The following is an 18,840-nucleotide window of genomic DNA, read 5'->3' on the forward strand; positions in this document are numbered from 1 at the left end:
AACATTCTGGGAATGGGTTACTGGCTCCAGTTTAGAAAGCTGGGCTAAAGGAGATAAAATAATTTGTCAAGACCTTGTAAGGACCAAGACATGGCTGAGATCAGAACTTTGGCTGTGTGAATTCGAGGCTGGTCCCCTTCTTAGGGTGTTTACTGCCTCCCTTGGTTCTGCCCTATAGAAAGTCTCTGCACCACCTCCACCCCCAGGAAAGCTGCCTCCCTTGGGGGCAGGGGCAGGGGGGCTGGGAGGGCCTGGTGGCATCAGCCTGGCATGGTTGCTATCCTCCTCACATCCTACTGGAGGACAGGACTGCATGCCTATGCTGTCTCTTTCTTAGCTGAAAAGCCAGATGGTGCCCGGTGGTGGGCAGGGTTCCAAGGATTTGGTGCCAGAGCTGCAACCCTTGTGGTTTGGGGGGGGGAAGATAAATATTGTGGAAAACCCATACAGTCACTCACTTAATGATTATATGCCATCCGGGCTTATTAAGGGCAGCCTGGCTCCTTGCAAGGAGAGAGACAGAGATGGGTCCACACCCACCCGCCCAGGTGGGAAAAGAGGCCTGACATTGACTGAGGAGGGCCTTAAGGACAGCGATGACAGAAGGTGGGTGGGACCGAGCTGGTGTGTGTGAGAGGAGGGCTAGGGCTCTGCCTGAAGACACAGAGCTGCCTTTGGGGCTGGCCCATCCTAAGACTTCACTGCTCGCATTTTGGGTACCAAAGAGGGGATGGCAGAGAGATGGGGTGCCACCCCAGACTTCCTGGCATGTGGGTAGCTCCTAACTGTGGCCCCCTGAGTGACCCTAGGGCCATTCTGAGGGGTCACTTCGTCCCGGCAGAGAGGCATAGAAGATGATCTGTACCTTCAGGAAAAGAAAAGAAGCCGGCAGAATGTGGAATTTTTCTGGCTGTGGCCGTGGCTGCTAGCCGTGACGAGCCGCGGGCATCGGCAGCCCCAGGGGCTTACAGAGGGACCGCACGGCGCCAGCCACAGACCCCGCGGGGGCAGCACACCCCAGTGCTCTCGTTCGTTCCGATGTTCACGGAGCAACCACCCTCTGTGAGGCCCATGCTGGTTCCAGACGTGTGGGTCAGGCATAGCCCTAACCCCGAGAGACCAAGTTACCGAAGACACACAGAAATCCAATTATCGCCATGGCAGGGGTTGGGGGGACAGTAACGGCCACAGGTGTCTTGAAAGGAGGCCCCCGAGTTCAGTTCTGAACACGTGAGTGCTTGTCAGACTCTGAAGCAAGGGAAAGGCCCTGGACGGGCACAAAGTCGTGACAGTGCCCAGCACCTCTGCAGGACAGGGGCCAGTGAGTGTGGGGCAGTGGTGTGAGAGAAGCTTCCAGAAGGAGATTGGAACAGACCACACCATGTGAAAAAGCATAAATGTTGCCTTATGGAGAGGAACTTCTAACATGTTTCAAGCAGGGAAAGGACAGTCACATTTACCTAAAACCAATGTTGAAAAAATGAAGTAACAGAAAAGCTCTGTGGCCTTGGGGCAATTCTCGTGCTGGAGGCAGCCAGGCCTGCGCTACAGGGATGGGGGGAGGCTGAGCACGGCCTCAAGCTCTCCTGATTCCCCTCGGGAGGACTCTTCTCTGTCCCAACGGGATAAGGCTTAAAAGGGACTGCACTGTGTTACAGGGGCAAAAGGAAGAAGGCACAGCAGGAAGGTCCCGGCTAGGGGGTCCTGCAATAAATGGCTAAAAGTGCCACCTGGGGCCTTGCGGCGAGCCCCATGGGAGCCAGAGTGAGTGAGCAGACGCCGAGACATTAACTTCTCTCGCACTGCAGGCTTGGCATCCTGGTTCTGTGTAACCGCTGACATCTCTTCACGGAGAATCAACACCAGCTCTGTGTCTTGGTCTAGCATGGTGGATGTCAAGGAAGGGGAGACCAAGGGTAGACAGCACAACTTCGCCCACGGCTGGGCTCTGCCGCACCAACGAGAAAGCTAGAGGTACTCTTCTGGCTTGGCTACATGACCCTGGGCCTGGGAAGAGCTGTCCGGGGCAGGCTCGAGGTCAGCTGGTCCTCAGAGGTCCTTAGAACCAGAGGCCTTGAGGGGAGCAGGGAGACTCTGCGGTGAGGGAAGGGGGCGGGGAGCCTCTGGGTCATCCGTCCTGCCCCTCAGTGGTTCCCTTGGAGAACAGCACCCACCCACCCAGCCATCATCCCCCAACCACCTGATCCTGTCAGGAGAACTAGCTGAGATACTCAGGGTGGCCGGTGCATGGGCCTCCTGGACCTTAGAACCTGCAGAGCTGATAGCATCTCCAGGAACCAGCTGGAATCAGCTTGCTTTTAGTGTCCCTGTCCCGAGGCTGTGTGGAAGCTGAGCCATCCTTCTCTGTCACCTCAGCGGCTGGCTTGTGTGCAGCACCCGACGAGAGCGCCAGCTGATGGCTGTAGGTGTTCCTGGCGTCCTCCCTTCCTCACTCCACTCTTCCCGCTTGTCTCTGTGCAGGAAGAGTGGATGGCGGTGGGAATGCTGGGCACTGGAGGGGAGGGAGGGAAGGAAGTCCGGTGCCCTGAACACGGGAGCCCTGCGGAGAGGAGCACAGGCCAAGCTGGCTCCACCCCTTCTCTGCTGACGTCAGACCTTGAAATAGACAGATGGGGGAGCAAGATTCTTTGGTGACACTGAGTAACCTTGGAGGTGGGGAAGGAGGGGAGACAGGGCTTCGAGCTCGCTGATGAACAACTCTGTCCACCCGGGTAGAAGAAACCGCACTGACATCCCCCGCTTCCTCTCTATTCGATGGCAAGGGTGAAAGGCCTCTTGGTGCTGCTGGCACGCTGTGGGCTCTAAGAGGGAGCTGAGAGCACCGTCCACAGGGATGCAGGAGGGACCTGCTAGCCCTGGTTAACAAAGAAGGCAGTAGCAACGGGACGCTGCCGGAGCCCCTTCTCTCCCCGGGACACGCAGAGCCTGCAAACAGTCTGATCAGAGGAGTGATGCTGTTCTCTGTCTGCACGGGAGTGCGTGAGGCATAACTCCAGCAGGACACCTGTGGATGTGGGGCCATCCTCTTCCCCTGGAAGGGGCAAGGCACAGGGAGCCCCTGATGGCTGCCTCCACAGCTGCAGCCTGGGGGCGGTCTCGCAGGGGGACCGTTTGCTAGGGGACAGGTCCTCAACCGGCGGGATCTCTCAAAGGGGGGGGGGACACAGATCTCCCCTCAGAACTTGTCGAAGGTGCAGATTCCTGGGGCCTCGGAGCCTTGACCCTGCTACCGTGGGCCGGGGCTGGGACCCAGAAACTTAGAGTTTCAACAAGTACCTGAAGTTGGTTCCTGGAACCAAACCTTGAGACATAGCCGAGGCTCATGCTCCGGACCGGGGGCAGGCAGAGAGCTGGACAGTGTTCCCGGGGGCCGTGCACCTGCCTCGTGGCTGGAGCATGACCTCCCTACAGCGGAGAGGGGTCCGCGTCACAGCCCCACCAGTTGGCACCCTGCACCCGGTCCGGCCGTCTCTTTCCTCCTCTTGTTACGGTTTCTGGAGAACGTCTCACTCGGCGGCTGGAGGAAATCCCTCCCAGAGCCAAACTCACGATGCCCTGCCGCGCCCCGTGACCCTCCCCTCCAGACTCACACCTGCTCGGCGGGGAGCTCTGCCGCACCTCCATCTGCACTTGAAGGCTTATTAAAATGTACCTTGGTCTGCTCTCAGCTCAGCCACGAGACAGCCTGAGCTCATGCTAATTAATCAGATGGCATCATTAATATGCACCCTAACTGTTCAGCTCCCCTGATGCCCATCACGCTCGGGCCCCAGGCATCTCTGCAGGCCGCAAGCCCTCTGCACTCCCTCGCCTCCTGCCTTCTCCGGTGGGCTGGCCGGCAGTCTGCAGAACACGCCCTAAGACGCTTTTATTCTCGGCACGGTTTGCATGGCGAGCGGGCCGGCTGGAACAGAGGAGCGCAGTTATTATCTTAGAATGAGTGCTTTATTTAATTAAACAATTACTGCTGGGGCCCTGGGGCGCTATTTAGAAAGACACCAGCTTCTGCTCACAACAGACACCCTGTGACAGAGAGTGAGCATCGCCCACAGACCCCGGCAGGGCCCTCACAAGTACCACACGTCCTCTATGCAACGAAGGCATCACACAGGCCTGGGGCAGGAGGCAAGAAATGGGTTGGCAGGTACAGTTTCCGTCCTGGTTAACACAAAATGTTTACAAACACTCCCCCTTCCGCTAAAACCACGGGCAGGCTGCTGGCTTCTAGACGGTGAGGTTTGTTTTTTTTTTCCTGCACTTTCGGGGGAAATGAAACAGAAAGTGGGGACGAGGGGAGCGGGAGATGTGAAATCAACCAGGACATCTCCTTCAAGCAAAGTCACTTTTAGTTTTTTACTCAGAAAGGGAAGGCCCGAAGCAGAGGGGGCGTGGAGCATGGAGATGGCCTGGGCCGCCCTGTTTGGGGTCAGCGTGGAGCAGCTGGAGGGGAAGGGCTGAAAACACACTCAGGTTGGTGCTGGGTCAGCCCAGGACGCTTGTGGAGCGAGGGGCACCAGACACCGAGCCCCACTCGAGCCGCTCACGGAGAAGGCGCGCTGCGCTCAAGGCTCCAGCTTGGGCTGCCTGGGATCAGCGTGGAGTGTGGATAAGACAGTCCTGAAAAAGCACAGCGCAGAAGGTCCCCAGCAGGGATGAGCACTCCCCACGGAGACCTATTTGGAAGTTTCCCAACCAAATCGGCCTGTGCAGGAGTGTGGGCCGTGGGTATACACTGACCAAGCCCTGCGGAGCTTCCCAGGCAGCGCGGGTGAGCAAAGGCACGCACACCCTGGGCTCTCTCGTAGGTGGGCTGTCCACGTCCACCCCAACCCCACATTGGCCGTCAGCCTGCTTCCACACGGATCAGGCTCTGGGTCGCTGCACCTGCACGCGTGAACACCTGGAGGCTCCCTTTACGAGGGGTAGGCTTCTAAGAGCTCTATTCAGAAATAATTCGTTTTCACAGAGTACCATTTTACAGCCATTAGAGAAACCAAGTACTCAAGAGAAACCTGCTGCCAGTCCTTCTGCAAACGAACGAACTCTGTGACAAGTAATTAGCTCCCTAATTTGTTTTGTGCGCTTGGACTTTGACACAGTGGGGTTTCTTAGTCGCGGATGGCGCTGGGGCAGGAGTGGCCAGGAGATGGCACACAGGACCATTTCCCCCACCCCGAGACACCTCCCTGGCTGAATGAAAAAGAGGGTAGGGCGGAAGGGTGAGAATCCAGGCCGATTTATCTGACGTCCGCCCAGGCACCCAGGAATCAAAACAGCTTGCCCTGGGCAAGTGGTGTTTGTAAGAACGTACTCAGGACTCGCCAGACAATGGATATGGTGGCAGGGACCTGGAACATTTCACCAGGGAAGAGAGACACTCAAAGTGCCATTGTGACAAGGGAGTCTGGGCGATTTACCTGGCTCAGGAGCTAGGATGTACGCTGCCCCCATGCAGGAATGCAGGGCCCCAACCAGTGGCAACGGGTGGCTTCTGAGACTTGGGGGGAGGGACGGTGGGGACTGTCCAGAGGCTGCCAAATTCCCATCACCTGGTATCTTCACTGGGAGCGAAGAAGCAGCGGCACTGGGGACTAAGTGTCTCCTTCTAAGCTGGTGTGTCAGGTGTTGGCCGTGGCAGAGACAGGATGTGGGGGTGATGGATGGCGGGCTTAACGCCAGCAGACAGGACCCGGGTCCCTGAGAGGCACAGTAAAAATAAAAGCAACAATCCTCTCCCGGAGCTGGAGGAGGAGGCTTGGCTTCAACACCCAAAGGTGCTGGGGATGGGGTTGGGGGCACCGGTCACCACCGCCCAGGGAGGTGCTACCCGGGTCTGCACTGAGAGGTGAGGGCTGGTTCCTGGAGCAATGCTGGGCGGCAGCTGGGCAGGCACGGGGGATGCAGCAGGGCGGGGGGGGGGGGGGGGCGCCCAGGTGGCAGCAGCAGCCATGGGCGATTGGCAGGGGCCTGGGGGCTCACGGGGACCCTTGGCAGGAGCTGGAGAGACAAACTGCAGTGCTGGAGTGAATGACAGAGCAATCTGAGTTTCATTTAGAAAGGGCTGGGCGGGGGGATGGAAAGCACACCAAAAACCAAGAAGCCATCCCTGGGATGAAATATATAGACAGCTCCCTAGGAAAAAAAAAAAAAAAAGAAAGAAAACACTTGCCTGTCCCTGTACTATTGATTTCCTTGAAAAGGAGAGACAAGCTAATCCTTTCAAGTCAGTCACTTCAATGTGAGCAATGGTGCCTGTTTGAAGTTAGCATTCCCTCAACGTTAGAGACCCGGCTCTTGGCGGGGTAGTGGGCCCACGCATTTCTGCAGCATCGGGCAGAAATGATTCGTCCTCGAGACCCAGGATCATGGGTTGAAGGCAGAGGCTCAGCACGAGGGGAAAAGGCTCAGGAGGACACTCTGCGCAGCTGGCTGAAGACACCGCAGGTCTGCATCCCCTCCCCTGCCCCCCACCACACCAAGCTCCTGGGCCGGCCAGGCATGGGTCACGAGGGCTACCCCGGCCCACTGCACCTGCTGTGACTGCCCAGTGTGACTGGCATCTTCCTACGAGTGGGGAAAAAGAGAGGCCAAGAAAAACGGGACCTTTCTGAGCATCCAGACAGAGCAAAAGGGAGCTGACAAGGAGCACATTGTGCGGATGAAGGGGAAGAAAAAAAGATGGGCTTCCCTGGTCGGCTGCCACCCCACGAAGGGCAGACTTTGATGTTCCAGACCCCGTAAGCAAGCCCACGCAGCCAGGAGTCTCCTCCCAGCCCCTTACTAGGTCCCAACTCATGTGTCAGACAGGGCAGGGTGGCCCAGAGTAGCGAAACTGCCATCAGGCCATTTGTGGGCTTAGGGCCCTGCTCTCTGCTTCCAGAGGGAGCCAGCCCATTAGCCCTGCACAGAGACAGCTCGTTGGCCCCGTCAGTTCCCACAGGCCCTCTCGGGCCACCCTTCCTAGCTAACCGTTGCTGCCTTCACTCCAAGTTCCCGACGGTGGCAAATCCAGGGGCGGCGTCCATGCATGTCCTACTGGAATTGTGCTCTGGGGCAGCCGGCGGTGCCTCTGGAGGCGTGCAGCAGTGCTCCCGAGTTCCGGCATCCTGTCAAGTCACTGCGGCTGCCCAGCCTTGTTGCGTCATGCTAAGTTACCCTCCTCGCTGGTCCTGAAGACCTTTAGGCCACCTCCTGCCCCAGAATTGGTAAGAATAAATATTCAAGTGATGGCAGCGGTGACCCACTTATTAGCAGATGCCACAGCCCCAGGGCACAGTGGCTCACGCTGGAAGAACACAGAGAAGGACTGTGGGAGGGACAGGAAACGTCCTTGGGAAGACACGGCCAACCCTAGCGCTCCTTGAGCGAATGTGAGAAGTCGCCCCACTCTCCAGGAGCGAGGGGCAGCAAGACAGACAGCAAACCCATCGAGCAGACGGGCAGGAGTGTGGACACGGACCACTGAACGGACACCATCCTTGGGCAGCGTCACCCCTGTCCCTCTGCAAACATCAAGCCCCGAGGGCCGATGACTGGGCGCGACCCGCCCCTTCTCTCTGGCCTCACCAGCAGGGCTGCCCACAAGCCCAGCAAGTCTGTTACCAGGGCCGGAGAACGAGGATGGGAACCATCCCCGGGGGCCAGGCTCCTGTCCCTGCCTTGGCCATGGGGCCCATGGTATACACTGCAGCCCTCAAGTCTCAGTTTTCTCTGCTGTGAAGTGGGAGGACACCACGGGCCTTACTGTGCAGCCCAGAGGACCCAGGCGGAAAGGAGAAAGTGCATGGTAACGCGTTACTCCCCTGCCACCACAGGAAGGGCTGGTTGAGGCCTGGCACAGCCCGGCAGGTGCGTCACTCCTCTCCAGCTCCTTACAAAAGGGACATTTACCCATTTCAGGAAGAGACCCCTGGGTTTTAAAAAAGGGACTGCATGCCGTTTTACACACTAAAGTGACAAAGACAAGTACTGGTGCGTAAGGCCAAGCCAAGACGGAATCAGAAAACCGGACTCGCTGGCGGAGGCAGAAACCAGGACTCCGGGGAGATCCCGGGGAGAGCCTGGGAAGACCTATTCCGATGCCACCTGAGCCCGAATTGGATCGCCCTATGCCTGTCGGAAGAGCCCAGCAGACAGAATGCCCTAAACTCACCCGCAGCCCCCAACACACACCCCACTTCTTCAAGGGGGTGCCCAGCAGAGGGTGGCAGGTCACCTGCCAGGCACGTGCAGGCTGCCATCTCTCCCCTGGGGCCACTCAGGCCCTGGAGGTGGATCTCCCGGCTCCTGTGTCAAGGCAGGATGGCAAGCCAGGGTGACCTTGTCCTCTCCCAAGGCAGCCCGAGGGGCCCCGCTCTGCACCATCACTTTGTGGCTGAGTCTCCAGCCAGGATGAGCTCCGTTTTGCCATCTGCGCTACCGGCTCCGCCTGGCCGGTGCCTGCTGGGCTGCCGGTGACCCAGCAGCATCTGTCCACCTGTAGGAGGCCACAGCTGCTCCTGCACACCGGGAGGAGCTTTTGGCCCTTAGGGAGTCCCACTGCAGCCCCGGGGCTTCCCTCTGACACTCCAGAGGTGGCGGCAGGGACAGGGCTAGGCCCTGGGCAGGGGAGTTGGCGGGCGTGGGGGTGAGGGACAGGGTGGGAGGCATGGCTGGGACCAGGAAGTGAACAAGTACTTGGCAGGGCCCTGGACTTCAGGGACCAGCGGACAGGCCCTGCTCCCAGACACTCGGGATGGTGGGATTCCTGGACGGAACAGTTATGTACAAGCCTAGCACGACTTCGCCACTGGTCTGTGGCTCCTTCTCACAGCGCAGGAGAGAGCCAAGGGCTCAGTTCTGACTTTGTTTCGTAGCAAAGCCCGAGAGGCTCAGCAAAAAGAGTCCCAAGACATTCCCCCTGCCTGGAGGCACGGTTACTGGTTTGAAAGAGTTGGGGGACCCCACAGTTCCCCTCATGCCCCAACTCTTTCCCACTGATCCTTCAAAGGAGCAGGAGGGGCGGCTGGTGGGGTTCTGCAAATCCAAGGCCAGCTGACTGCGGGTCTTGATATTAACTCTCATGGGCTCTCGCCAGGGCCCAGGTCACAGCTGGCTCCAGCTGCAGTGGCTTGTGGGGACGGCTCTGGAAAACATGTGTGACTCACGGGACCCCTGACTCCTGGCACCCCACTCTGTGGCTACTCCAAGGAAGGAGAAGGAGAGACTGACTCACATCAGCTGCACGGCAATCACAGGCTGTGGACGGAGGTCGCAGGGTGGAGGGGAGGAGGAATTTTCCATTTGTTAAGGTCAAGGGCTTCGGGAGGTGACCGGTAGCCGCTGGTGGGAGAAAGCTCCCTTCCTATCATGATGCGACGCACAGGCTGGCCTCTGGGTATAGTTAATACCCCAAATATTCTCATTCTATGTGTGCATTTCAGGAGCATTCTGGGAAGACACAGAAAAGACTGTTTCCAGAGGACTTTCTGGAAACCACAAAATAAAAGCCTGTATCTTTATTCCCCAGAATGTACCGTCCCAAAATAGCTATGAAGAGATGGTTATTACGGGGCCCAAAACACGCCTGCTGTCCACCTGAGACAAGGATACGGTGTGCGCGGGCTGGGGGGCTTTAAAGCTGCCTGCCGCCTTGCCCCATATTTTGGTGAAGTCTCGCTGCCGGCAAAATCAGAAACTGCAGGTAGAAGGAGGTGCAGCAGGAGCCTCTAGAAGGGACCGACAATCTCCTGAATGCGAACGACTGAGGGGTGGGGAGAGAAGTACAACCTTCCTCCTTAATGATCTGAAGAGGCCGCTGGATGGAATGCAGACGCGCGGCTGAGCCCCGGGGTCAGTTATGGGAGGGGAGGATGCCCGTCACCCACGACATGGAGCTCAGGACCAAGGAAGGAAACCTCCACTTTCGCCAATCCCTCCCAGGTCTGCAGGCGGACGCCCAGTGCCCAGCATGGAGGGGCAGAAGCCACAGACCCTGGGAGCCACACACAAAGCTGTAGAGTAACTCCCGAGAAATCGTGGAGATCCGTCTGCCTTAAATTCCTGCAGACCAGGCAGAAGAGCACACCGTGACGGAAGCCGGCGAAGCCCCCAGCGGAGGGCCGGGAGGCAGGGGAGGGGGCCCACCACCCAGCGAGAACAGGCTCTGCTTCCCCCACCCTTCCCATCTCTGCCCTAGGAGTTCTAAGTGCAATATCCGAACGGTGACGGCAGTAATTAATATCTGTCCGCTTTCCTGAACGGCTCTTTCTGTTCGCCAGGGAGCCACCGAGATGCAGGGAGGAAGGCTCCCCTCCCGTGGAAGGTTTACAGGAATAGCGAAGGAACAACTGAATAAAGCAATAACCGTGCCTCTAAATAACTTACCAGGCGAATGGCAGCGGCCATATTCCTAGCACTGGGCATCTGTCTTCCTGGGTAGGGGATGCACCAGGCAGATTGGGCACAGACCCTAACAGCCTCTCCTGGAAAGACCCACCTGAGGTCTGGTTGCTCTGGCAGGTCCCTCTGCCCTGGACATGCACCTGTGTCCATGCTGAACCCCTTGTACCCTTTCCTCCATCTGCCAGCTAGAGATCGAGGTGGGTCGTTAATAGTCACTGATACTTTTGCTAATTTTATCAATGACTGTTTGTTGAAATGCTGAGAGGCTAACAGGCCCCAGCTGTGCTGCCCTCCTGGCTGTCCCCCCCCCCCCCCCCCCGTAGGCTGGGGGAGGGGAAGTGGGGAACTGCGCCAGGGAATTAACTTGCCACCAAATTCCCACCAGACCTGCGGTGGGGACATTTGAGATGAAATTCTACGAAAAGACAAGCTTCTGGTCACAGGTGAACACGCGAGACAAAAACTGGACCACCCGACGGCTCCGGCAATGCAACCGAAGAAAACCAGTCTCCGCCCAGGCTTGGGCCACAGGCCGGCTTCAGCAGGGCCACAGGGTGGGACTGGGAAGGCAAAACCGCCCTCTGGTGGTCCTGGGTTAACAAACTGTGGCCCCGAGCACAGCTGGCAGGACCCACAGAAAGAAACCTTTCCCACGATGGGGATAATGAAGTCAAGAGGCCAACTCCCCGAAAGGCCCGGCTCTCTCCCGAACCCTGCCTCCCCTCCACAGCAGCTAAGCGGCCACGTGTCAAACTGCGTGTCACCTTGCACACCTGAATCTGTGTCAGGCTGCGGAGGACCGAGAAGAGGCAGAGAATATTAACAGAAGCTGCAGAAGGGCGATGGGAGCGCTTCGGAGTTGCACACCAGGCAGAGATAAGTAACGGCCTCGGCTTCGTGTCTTATTCCCAAGACCCGTCCGGCACGGTCTCCAGCTCCAACCCGCCCCTCCTGCCCGTGGCACAAAGCAGTCGAGAACAGCCTGGAGATTCATCTCCCCCCACCTGCGGGGAGGAGGGGAGACAGGGACAGAGCCGGGCTGCCCCGTCAGGAAGCCCGGCATCTCCCATACGCTCTTGGGCTGGCCAGGAGTAAGGTTGGAACATGGCGAGTCTCCAGGAAATTCATTCCAACACTCTTAAAGAGCCGTGCTAAGGGCGCCCCTTATACCCTGAGCTCAGTCTACAAGAGTTCACAGCCAGCAGCTGGCAATGACCTGAATGCCAACCCCAAGCCACGGGTGACTGGGCATGCGGCTATGGTCTCAGTAACAGGATGCGGTTTCTGCCCAGGACCACGGCCCCAGCAACTGGCCAGAGAGTGAAGCTGGGGAGACTCTCCGATCAGGGAGTAGAGTCCGAAGGCCCTTGGTCAGCCCGGCCGGGCAGGCGTCGAGGCGAGGCCACTCACCAGGTAGATGCGGTAGGCGTCCACACGGCGCAGGGGCCCCCAGCACGGGTCTGTGTCGTTGTGCTTGCTGTCGGCCTCCACACCACAGGATTCGTTACTAGTGGCGCTGCTGGTAAAGAGAAGAGTGGCTCAGGGCGGCCCCTGCTCAGCAGGAAGCAGACAGGATGGGACGTTACCGAGCCTCCGTGCCCCCCGCAGCTGCTCCCGGGCCACCCACCTCACTCGCCAAGAGTCACAGTCTCCTGTCCTGGGGCAGGTGCTATGGGCTCCCGTCCCCAAATCATCTTCCCCAGAGGGCAGAGACAAGGACAGCAGTGTAGGGAGAGTTTGCAAAGGACAGAAAAGGGCCTTGGGCCTCTCTGTGCTTTAGATGCCACCATGTTTGCTTGGTGCTGGGCTTCTACTGGAAACTCCGCCCTGACTGGCCAAGGAAGGATGTCGGCTACAGCCCGTGGGGTGGGGGGCACTCACCAGGTCACCTGCATCAGGGAGAAGGGCACGGCGGCAGCGTAGATGGCCAAATCCCCATACAGGTACGTGATGATGCAGAAATAGAACAAGTTGACCCCCACTGAAAGCAACAGAGTCACCGTCAGGGAGCCACAGAGGCGCCTGGGTTCCTTCCTGCCGGTCAGGCCTCCACCTCCTCCACACCACTCCTTTCTCCAGGTTGTTGACTTTTTTTTTTTTTTTTTTAAGACTTTACTTATTTATTTGACAGAGAGAGAGCGTGCGGGAACACAAGCAGGGGGAGTAGGAGTGGGGGGAGTAGGAGGGGGAGAAGCAGGCTTCCCGCCCAGCAGGGAGCCCAATGCGGGTCTCAATCCCAGGACTCTGGGATCATGACCTGAGCCGAAGGCAGACACTTAATGACTGAGCCACCCAGATGCCCCAAGACTGTTTACTTTCTACAGAAAGAAAACAACTAAGTCCCGGGGACTGCTCTGGCTGGCTCCACCGTGATGTGGCAGGACACACGGCTGCCCGTGACGGTCACCTCAGAGAGGCGAAGTGCAGCTGACATCCTCAGAGGCTCCGAACTCGGGCAGGTGCAGGGCAGCGTGAGGCGGGAGCTGGCTGGGGAGGGTCGGAGGGGCCTTCATGCTTGGGACAGGCTGCCTGGGCAGGAGGAGTGAGACCCTGAGTCGGGAGCCTGAGCCCAAGGGTGCCTGGGCCCGGGCCCTGTTCACAGTCACCCAGGACTCTATGAGAAAGGCTGGTAACTGAGGCCATGAAAAGCAAAGAGAACCAAAAATGGTTCAGCTTTTGAAGCGGAAATCAAGAGGGTAAAAGCCCCTGATTTCCAAAGACTATGTGCCTCCTTCGGGGTCTGACGGATCACCAAGCCCCAGGTAGGACTGGAATGCTGGTGACTGAGGGGGCAGCAGGCGGGTGCGCTCAGGACGAGCTCACGGTCAGAACGTTTGCCAGGGAGGATGCTGCCTTTGGAAGGTGCCCGTGGAAGCAAACCCGGCTCCCTTCTCCCTCCAGTGGGGTCAGACCCAGGTACTGGAGACACCGGCTCCAGCCCCAGTGCCACCGACCTCGCTTCCTGGCCGCAGCCAGTCCCTGACCATCTCCTGTCCTGTACAGTGAGGATTCCACCTGTGCTAAATTCCATCTGTGTTTCCAGCTTTAAAGACCAGGTGTAGGAGTGCCTGGGTGGCTCAGTGGGTTGAGCCTCTGTCTTTGGCTCAGGTCATGATCTCGGGGTCCTGGGATCGAGTCCCACATCGGGCTCTCTGCTTGGCAGGGAGCCTGCTTCCTCCTCTCTCTCTCTCTCTGCCTGCCTCTCTGCCTACTTGTGATCTCTGTCTGTCAAATAAATAAATAAAATCTTTAAAGACCAGGTGTAACAGCTCTGAAAAAAGCGCCCAGGCCCTACAACCTCAGGGTCATGGCCACAGACAGCCTGTCTCAAACTCCTGTTCAGACTGACTGCTTGTGTTTGATGTCACGGGTCTCAAGCTCCTGGCTTCCCTGAGAACAGAAAGAAAAATGAAGTGACAGGTCCCTTCTAATCCTGGTGGCTCAGAAGAGCCTCTAGGGTCCCCAAGGGGAAAGCTGGGGACATATTCCTTCTGGGCTATTTGAGGTCAGCTCTGCTCCGAAGTCTGGGGGAAAAAAGACAAGGAAAATACAGTTCTTGCGAGAACCCCAGAGGGCCTCAGATACCACCAATGTCCAAGCTCAGTGTTCCCTGGGGTTGGCTACCGCTCACCCCCCAGGCCCCAGGTACAGCCTGTGCCCAGCTTGTCTTTCTGCTCTGACACCAATGCTCTCCGCAGCGAGGCACTGTCCCCTCCCCACGCACCCTCCCCTCCACTTGTCTGTGACTGCAGTGTCAGCTCTGTTTATAATCTGCCATTGGCCCTCCCTGATCAATAAATTTCATTGCTAGACACAGAACGGGAGGATCAATGAGCTTCCTGAGAAGACAGCAATGACGACGCCTGGCATTGCTAGTCACAAGAAGTGAGCCGGGACCCCAGGGGGCTTGTTGGGGAGGGTGGCAGCCCTTCCGAAGAGAAGGGCCCTCGATTTAGGAATAGGGCAGAGTGGTGGGTTTCACCTGAGAGTGACTCTGCCTCGCCACCCCCACCAGGGGCGTCAGACAACGTCTCAGGACGTCCTAGCTGTCACGATGGGGAGGTGCTACGGGCACCTAGTGGGCGGAGGCCCAGGGTGCTGCTCAGCCTCCCACAACACACAGGACAGGCCCCATGACAAAGAATGAGCCAGATGTCAACAGGGCCAGGTGTGGGAAACCCTCAGCAGAGAAGGTGTCCCGAGGGTGAGGCTACTCTCGTAAAGTGTGCTCCTTTTTTATTAGATTTGGGTGAACTAGAAAGAAGTCTAGTCTGTAAGGGGAGGAGAAAAAAAACCCCAACAAACCGAGAACCCGCGGGTTCCCAGAGTTGTTAAAGAAATCAGGGCAGACTGGGGGCACCTGGGACCCAGCCGCATCAGGCTTCCAGCTCAGCACAAAGCCTGCTTCTCCCCCCACCTGACTTGTGTTCCCTCTCTCACTGTCTCTCTGTCAAATAAATAAAATCTTTAAAAAAAAAAAAAAAAGAAAAGAAAGAAATCGGGACAGACTGTAAAATGCGCTAATCGGAAAGGAGGTTTCAAAGCGGTATGTCCTCTCTCCAATGTACGTCTTCCTCCCGAAGCCACATTTGGAGGGGGACGGCGTGCGGCTGCCAGGAGGAAATGTTTATGCTCTTATCTTCATCTAATGAGATAGGGAGAGAGGAAAAACACGGACGGGCTGCACACAACCAATCTGGTCTTCATGATTCTGGAACCCTCTGTGAGGCTGGTAGGAAGGGTGGGACCCAAACCCTCAGACAGTCTTTGGCTGATGATCATTCTTTCCGGACCGGACGGTCAAATCACGCCACCCGTGATAAACTGAATGCTTAATGTCCTGAGAAGCGGTCCGGAAGACTCTGGTTTCTACGGTCCCCCAGGCTCCGAGTTCCTGCAGCCACAGTCAAGACTAGAAAGAACCAGGCAGATGCCACCCTCGCAAACAAGGGGCTGAGTCAAAGGGGCAGAAAACCTCCCAAAGACCCTTACAGAGACGAGGATTTACTGAGATCCGTCCATCTGTCTGTGAAGGGGAAACGGGCAGGTTTGGGCACTAAGAAGCGAAGCTCTTAAGCAGCTCGTCTTCCCAAAGAACAACTTTGCCGTGGAGGTACACAGCGTTGTCACTAAACATCAGAGCTGGGGCAGGGGGACCTTCTCAGCCACAGGAGCAGGTGGGGTGGCGAGGGCTGATACCCAGACAGCAACCCGCGCATGGACTCCTTGCGCCCTCTGCTGGCCACCAGGGCACATGAGACGGAAAATGAGAGCGAGAGACAGGTACGCACCCACAGGGGAGGGCACCGTGTAGCCTACCACCCTCAGAGGTGCCCGCCCTGCCGTGTCCTGGCCTGAATCGTCCGCAACACAAGGGAGACAAGTCAGAAGCAGTCAAGCAAGAGGCACAAAACTGCCAGCCGGCTCCGCTGGCTTCCCTCCTTGAGAAGCTGCTCAGGATCCCTGAGCTCTGCAAGCAGGAGGAGCCTAGTGGCGGCCTCTCTCCTCCTCGCGCTGATGAAGCGGGCGGGATGCAGGAAAACAAGGTGAGTGGTTCAGCCCTCTGTCGCGAGCAAGGCCGCTGCTCGCAAGTGCGGGGGCGGCGCAGACAGTCCGCTCCTCGGCTCCCTGCCCCACCCTGAGCTCTCAAGGTCTGTCGGGAAGTACCCCCCAAGCTTTGCCCTCGCCCCACCTTGAGAAAGAACTCATACCTTTATTGAAGAACATGGAGGCCATCTGTCCCATTTCCACCCGGTCTGTGATTTCAAAAAGGTTCAGAGATCCACGTCTCTCTGTGGAGCCAGACAGACAAGGAAGAAGGAGCGGTTTTCATTCGAAAAGCTCCCAGAGGAGGAGGCTGAGCTCACTAAATTTCCAGAGTAAGGAAATCCTGAAGCATTTCAAATTCTTGTGAAAACTTCTCATGTCTCCTACTTGGAATATTTTAAAACAGTCTACAGAAAGGGATCCCAGGGATGCTTGCTATGGGTGGGAGGCTGTGGGGGCTGGAGCTGGGACACCTGGCCTTGACTTGCTGGGTGGGACCAGGGAGGGGACCACGGTGGGACAGGAGGACGAAGTGAGCCACCCCACATTTATTCGAGCCCTGGGCGCTGAGGTAAGTAACCTGCCCAAGCTGTAAACATCAGCAAGTGGGGGAGCCGGCAGGGTGAAGCCTGCACCCCAGGCTCGTGCTCTGGCCAGAGGGTCTGTGCAGAGACTCCCTGTCCTCTCTATGAAGAAAGGGAACACTGTGGACCAGAGGGAGGAGCCAGGCTGTCCGGAACCCCAAGACTTACGCACTGACAGGATGGGCCGTTTCTCTGCTCGCTCATAGTTGTCCTGGACAAGGACATCACTGTCAGAGGCTGTGGAAGAGTCGTCATCTTCCTCCTCCTAGGAGGGGTGGGGAGGGGAGGGGAACAAACAAGGGAGAAGGGTGAGGGGCACACAAAACACTCTAGAAAACCCACGGAAAATTGCAGAACCCATTTCCTTCATTATTTCTTTCCAGAAGGTGTCTGACCGGGGCCCCCCCAGCACCTCCACGCTGTGTGACTGCCCCCCCCCCCCAGCACCGCCACACTGCCATGCTAGGAGGTGCGGACACTCAGATGTCAGGTCTGAAGCTGCAGCACAGTTCTGGGGTTCAGAATGATGAGCGAGCTCAAGGTAAGGGTTCAAGGGACCCACGACATGATGCTGAGAGCAGAGGCCGCATCTTTTCGCTAAGCTACGTGGCTGTCAAGCCTCGGCTCCGGAACAAGGGTCTCGGAGTGGTGCTGTGGACACGAGCCTGACGTCTGCTGGGAGGGAAAGAACTGGGCCCCCAGGGCTGCCCGTCCCGGCACACGAGGGGACCCAGGCACTGCAGGCACCGCCCGGAGACAAGGACAATACACACACCTGGTGGTTTTCCATCCTCTTCCAGTGGAGCTGAGCGTTGGCTGCCGCCATGGCCTCTACCACGAAGGTAGTCGTCACGAAGCTGCGGGGCAGGGCCACGCGGGAATTGCCAAAGGCAGGTGGGGGTTGGGGGTGGTACAATGAAACAGGAAAAACCATTTTAAGACCTGACCAGACCAGCAAGCCCAAAGCATTTTCTTTTCTGAGAGCTGTTCCCTGGGGAATTTTGAGATGCATCCGACCTGATAAAATGTGTGTGCACGTGATGCCTGGCTCACTTGCCTTGATGGCCCTGTCTACGTTTAGAATGTGACTGGAGGGCGCCTGGGTGGTTCAGTGGGTTAAGCCGCTGCCTTCGGCTCAGATCATGATCTCGGAGTCCTGGGATTGAGTCCCGCATCGGGCTCTCTGCTCAGCAGGGAGCCTGCTTCCTCCTGTCTCTCTGCCTGCCTCTCTGCCTGCTTGTGATCTCTCTCTGTCAAATAAATAAATAAAATCTTTAAAAAAAAAAAAAAAAAAGAATGTGACTGGATGCCTGGGAGAGAGGGGTGTGCAACAGGGGTGGGGGGGGGTAGAGTGTGAGCCTGGGGGAAGGGGGGTGTGGGGCGATGCGATAGCACACACCAAGAAGGGGCCTGCTGGGGGCAGAGCGGGGAGGAGGCCGATTCCCAGGGGCTTCTGAAAGCTGCGGGGAAGGGCAGCCCTCACCACTCCTTGCTGGACCCAGAGAGTGGTCAGCTCCCGGTGACAGGCACTAACGGACGGAGCACAAGCGTGGGTAACTGAAAAGGGACATTTGGTTCCAGAATGTGTTTGTTTCCATGTTTCCTTCCTTCCTTTTTTGGCAGTACCTTTACTTTCCTCATAATCTAAATAATGTAAAAGTAAGCTTGCATTTTTATGGCTTGAACTGAAAGGGACACTGGGACGTGGCACGGGGGGTCCAGTCAGCAAAGCCGCTGTCTGTAGACCCGGGGACTGCGTCTCTGTCAAACCCCAGCAGCACAGTCTCCTTCTCGAGACTTCACCCCAGCCCTCCTCGAGCTACCTCACCTGCCGCACGCTGACCGCTCAGCCCGCACCGGCTCCATCTTGGGGGCTGGAGGACGGCTGGCTCTGAAACTCCCATTCTGGTGCCTTGGCACCTTCTAGAAAGGTTTCTCATTATCTTGCTTAAGTGCCCATTTTAAGGACTCTAGATTTTCCCTTTTTTTGCAAGTAAAACTGGAATCAATCTTAGTTAAGGCATAAAGAGGCTTCTCGTGGTTCCATGAAGCCAACTCATCGATCATGTTCAAATATTAATGGGTTGAGCAGGGAGGGGATATGGCAGGCCCTACCTGGGGGCTCCCAATAATCACTTCCCATTCAGACGGCTGCCTGTGCTGAAGGTCTTTTAAAGGGGACACCAGAGCCACAGAAGGACGAGGACTTCTAGGCTCTTGGCTGCCAGGATTTGCAGGATGTAATGAGCCAACAGTACCCCAAGGATGGCCATAAAACTCCAAAAGAAATGGGGTGCAGGAGCAG

General features: G+C 57.5%; 1 protein-coding gene across 2 annotated transcripts in view; it reads right to left on the reverse strand.

Moving 5' to 3' along the window:
- Positions 1-18,840, reverse strand: part of TMEM104 (transmembrane protein 104) — a 54,176-nt gene that overhangs the window by 25,609 nt on the left and 9,727 nt on the right. The window contains exons 4-8 of one of the 2 annotated variants that reach the window (XM_047705969.1): positions 17,311-17,392; positions 16,704-16,800; positions 16,116-16,196; positions 12,286-12,385; positions 11,815-11,920 (exon numbers count right to left, since the gene is read on the reverse strand). In XM_047705969.1, coding sequence (XP_047561925.1) covers positions 11,815-11,920; positions 12,286-12,385; positions 16,116-16,196; positions 16,704-16,800; positions 17,311-17,392 — 466 coding nt within the window. Of the gene's footprint in view, positions 1-11,814; positions 11,924-12,285; positions 12,386-16,115; positions 16,197-16,703; positions 16,801-17,310; positions 17,393-18,840 lie in introns of both variants that reach the window. The other variant, XM_047705968.1, reaches the window with a different exon arrangement.

The sequence above is a fragment of the Lutra lutra genome, chromosome 16, assembly GCF_902655055.1.
Source record: "Lutra lutra chromosome 16, mLutLut1.2, whole genome shotgun sequence".
Taxonomy (NCBI): Eukaryota; Metazoa; Chordata; class Mammalia; order Carnivora; family Mustelidae; genus Lutra; species Lutra lutra.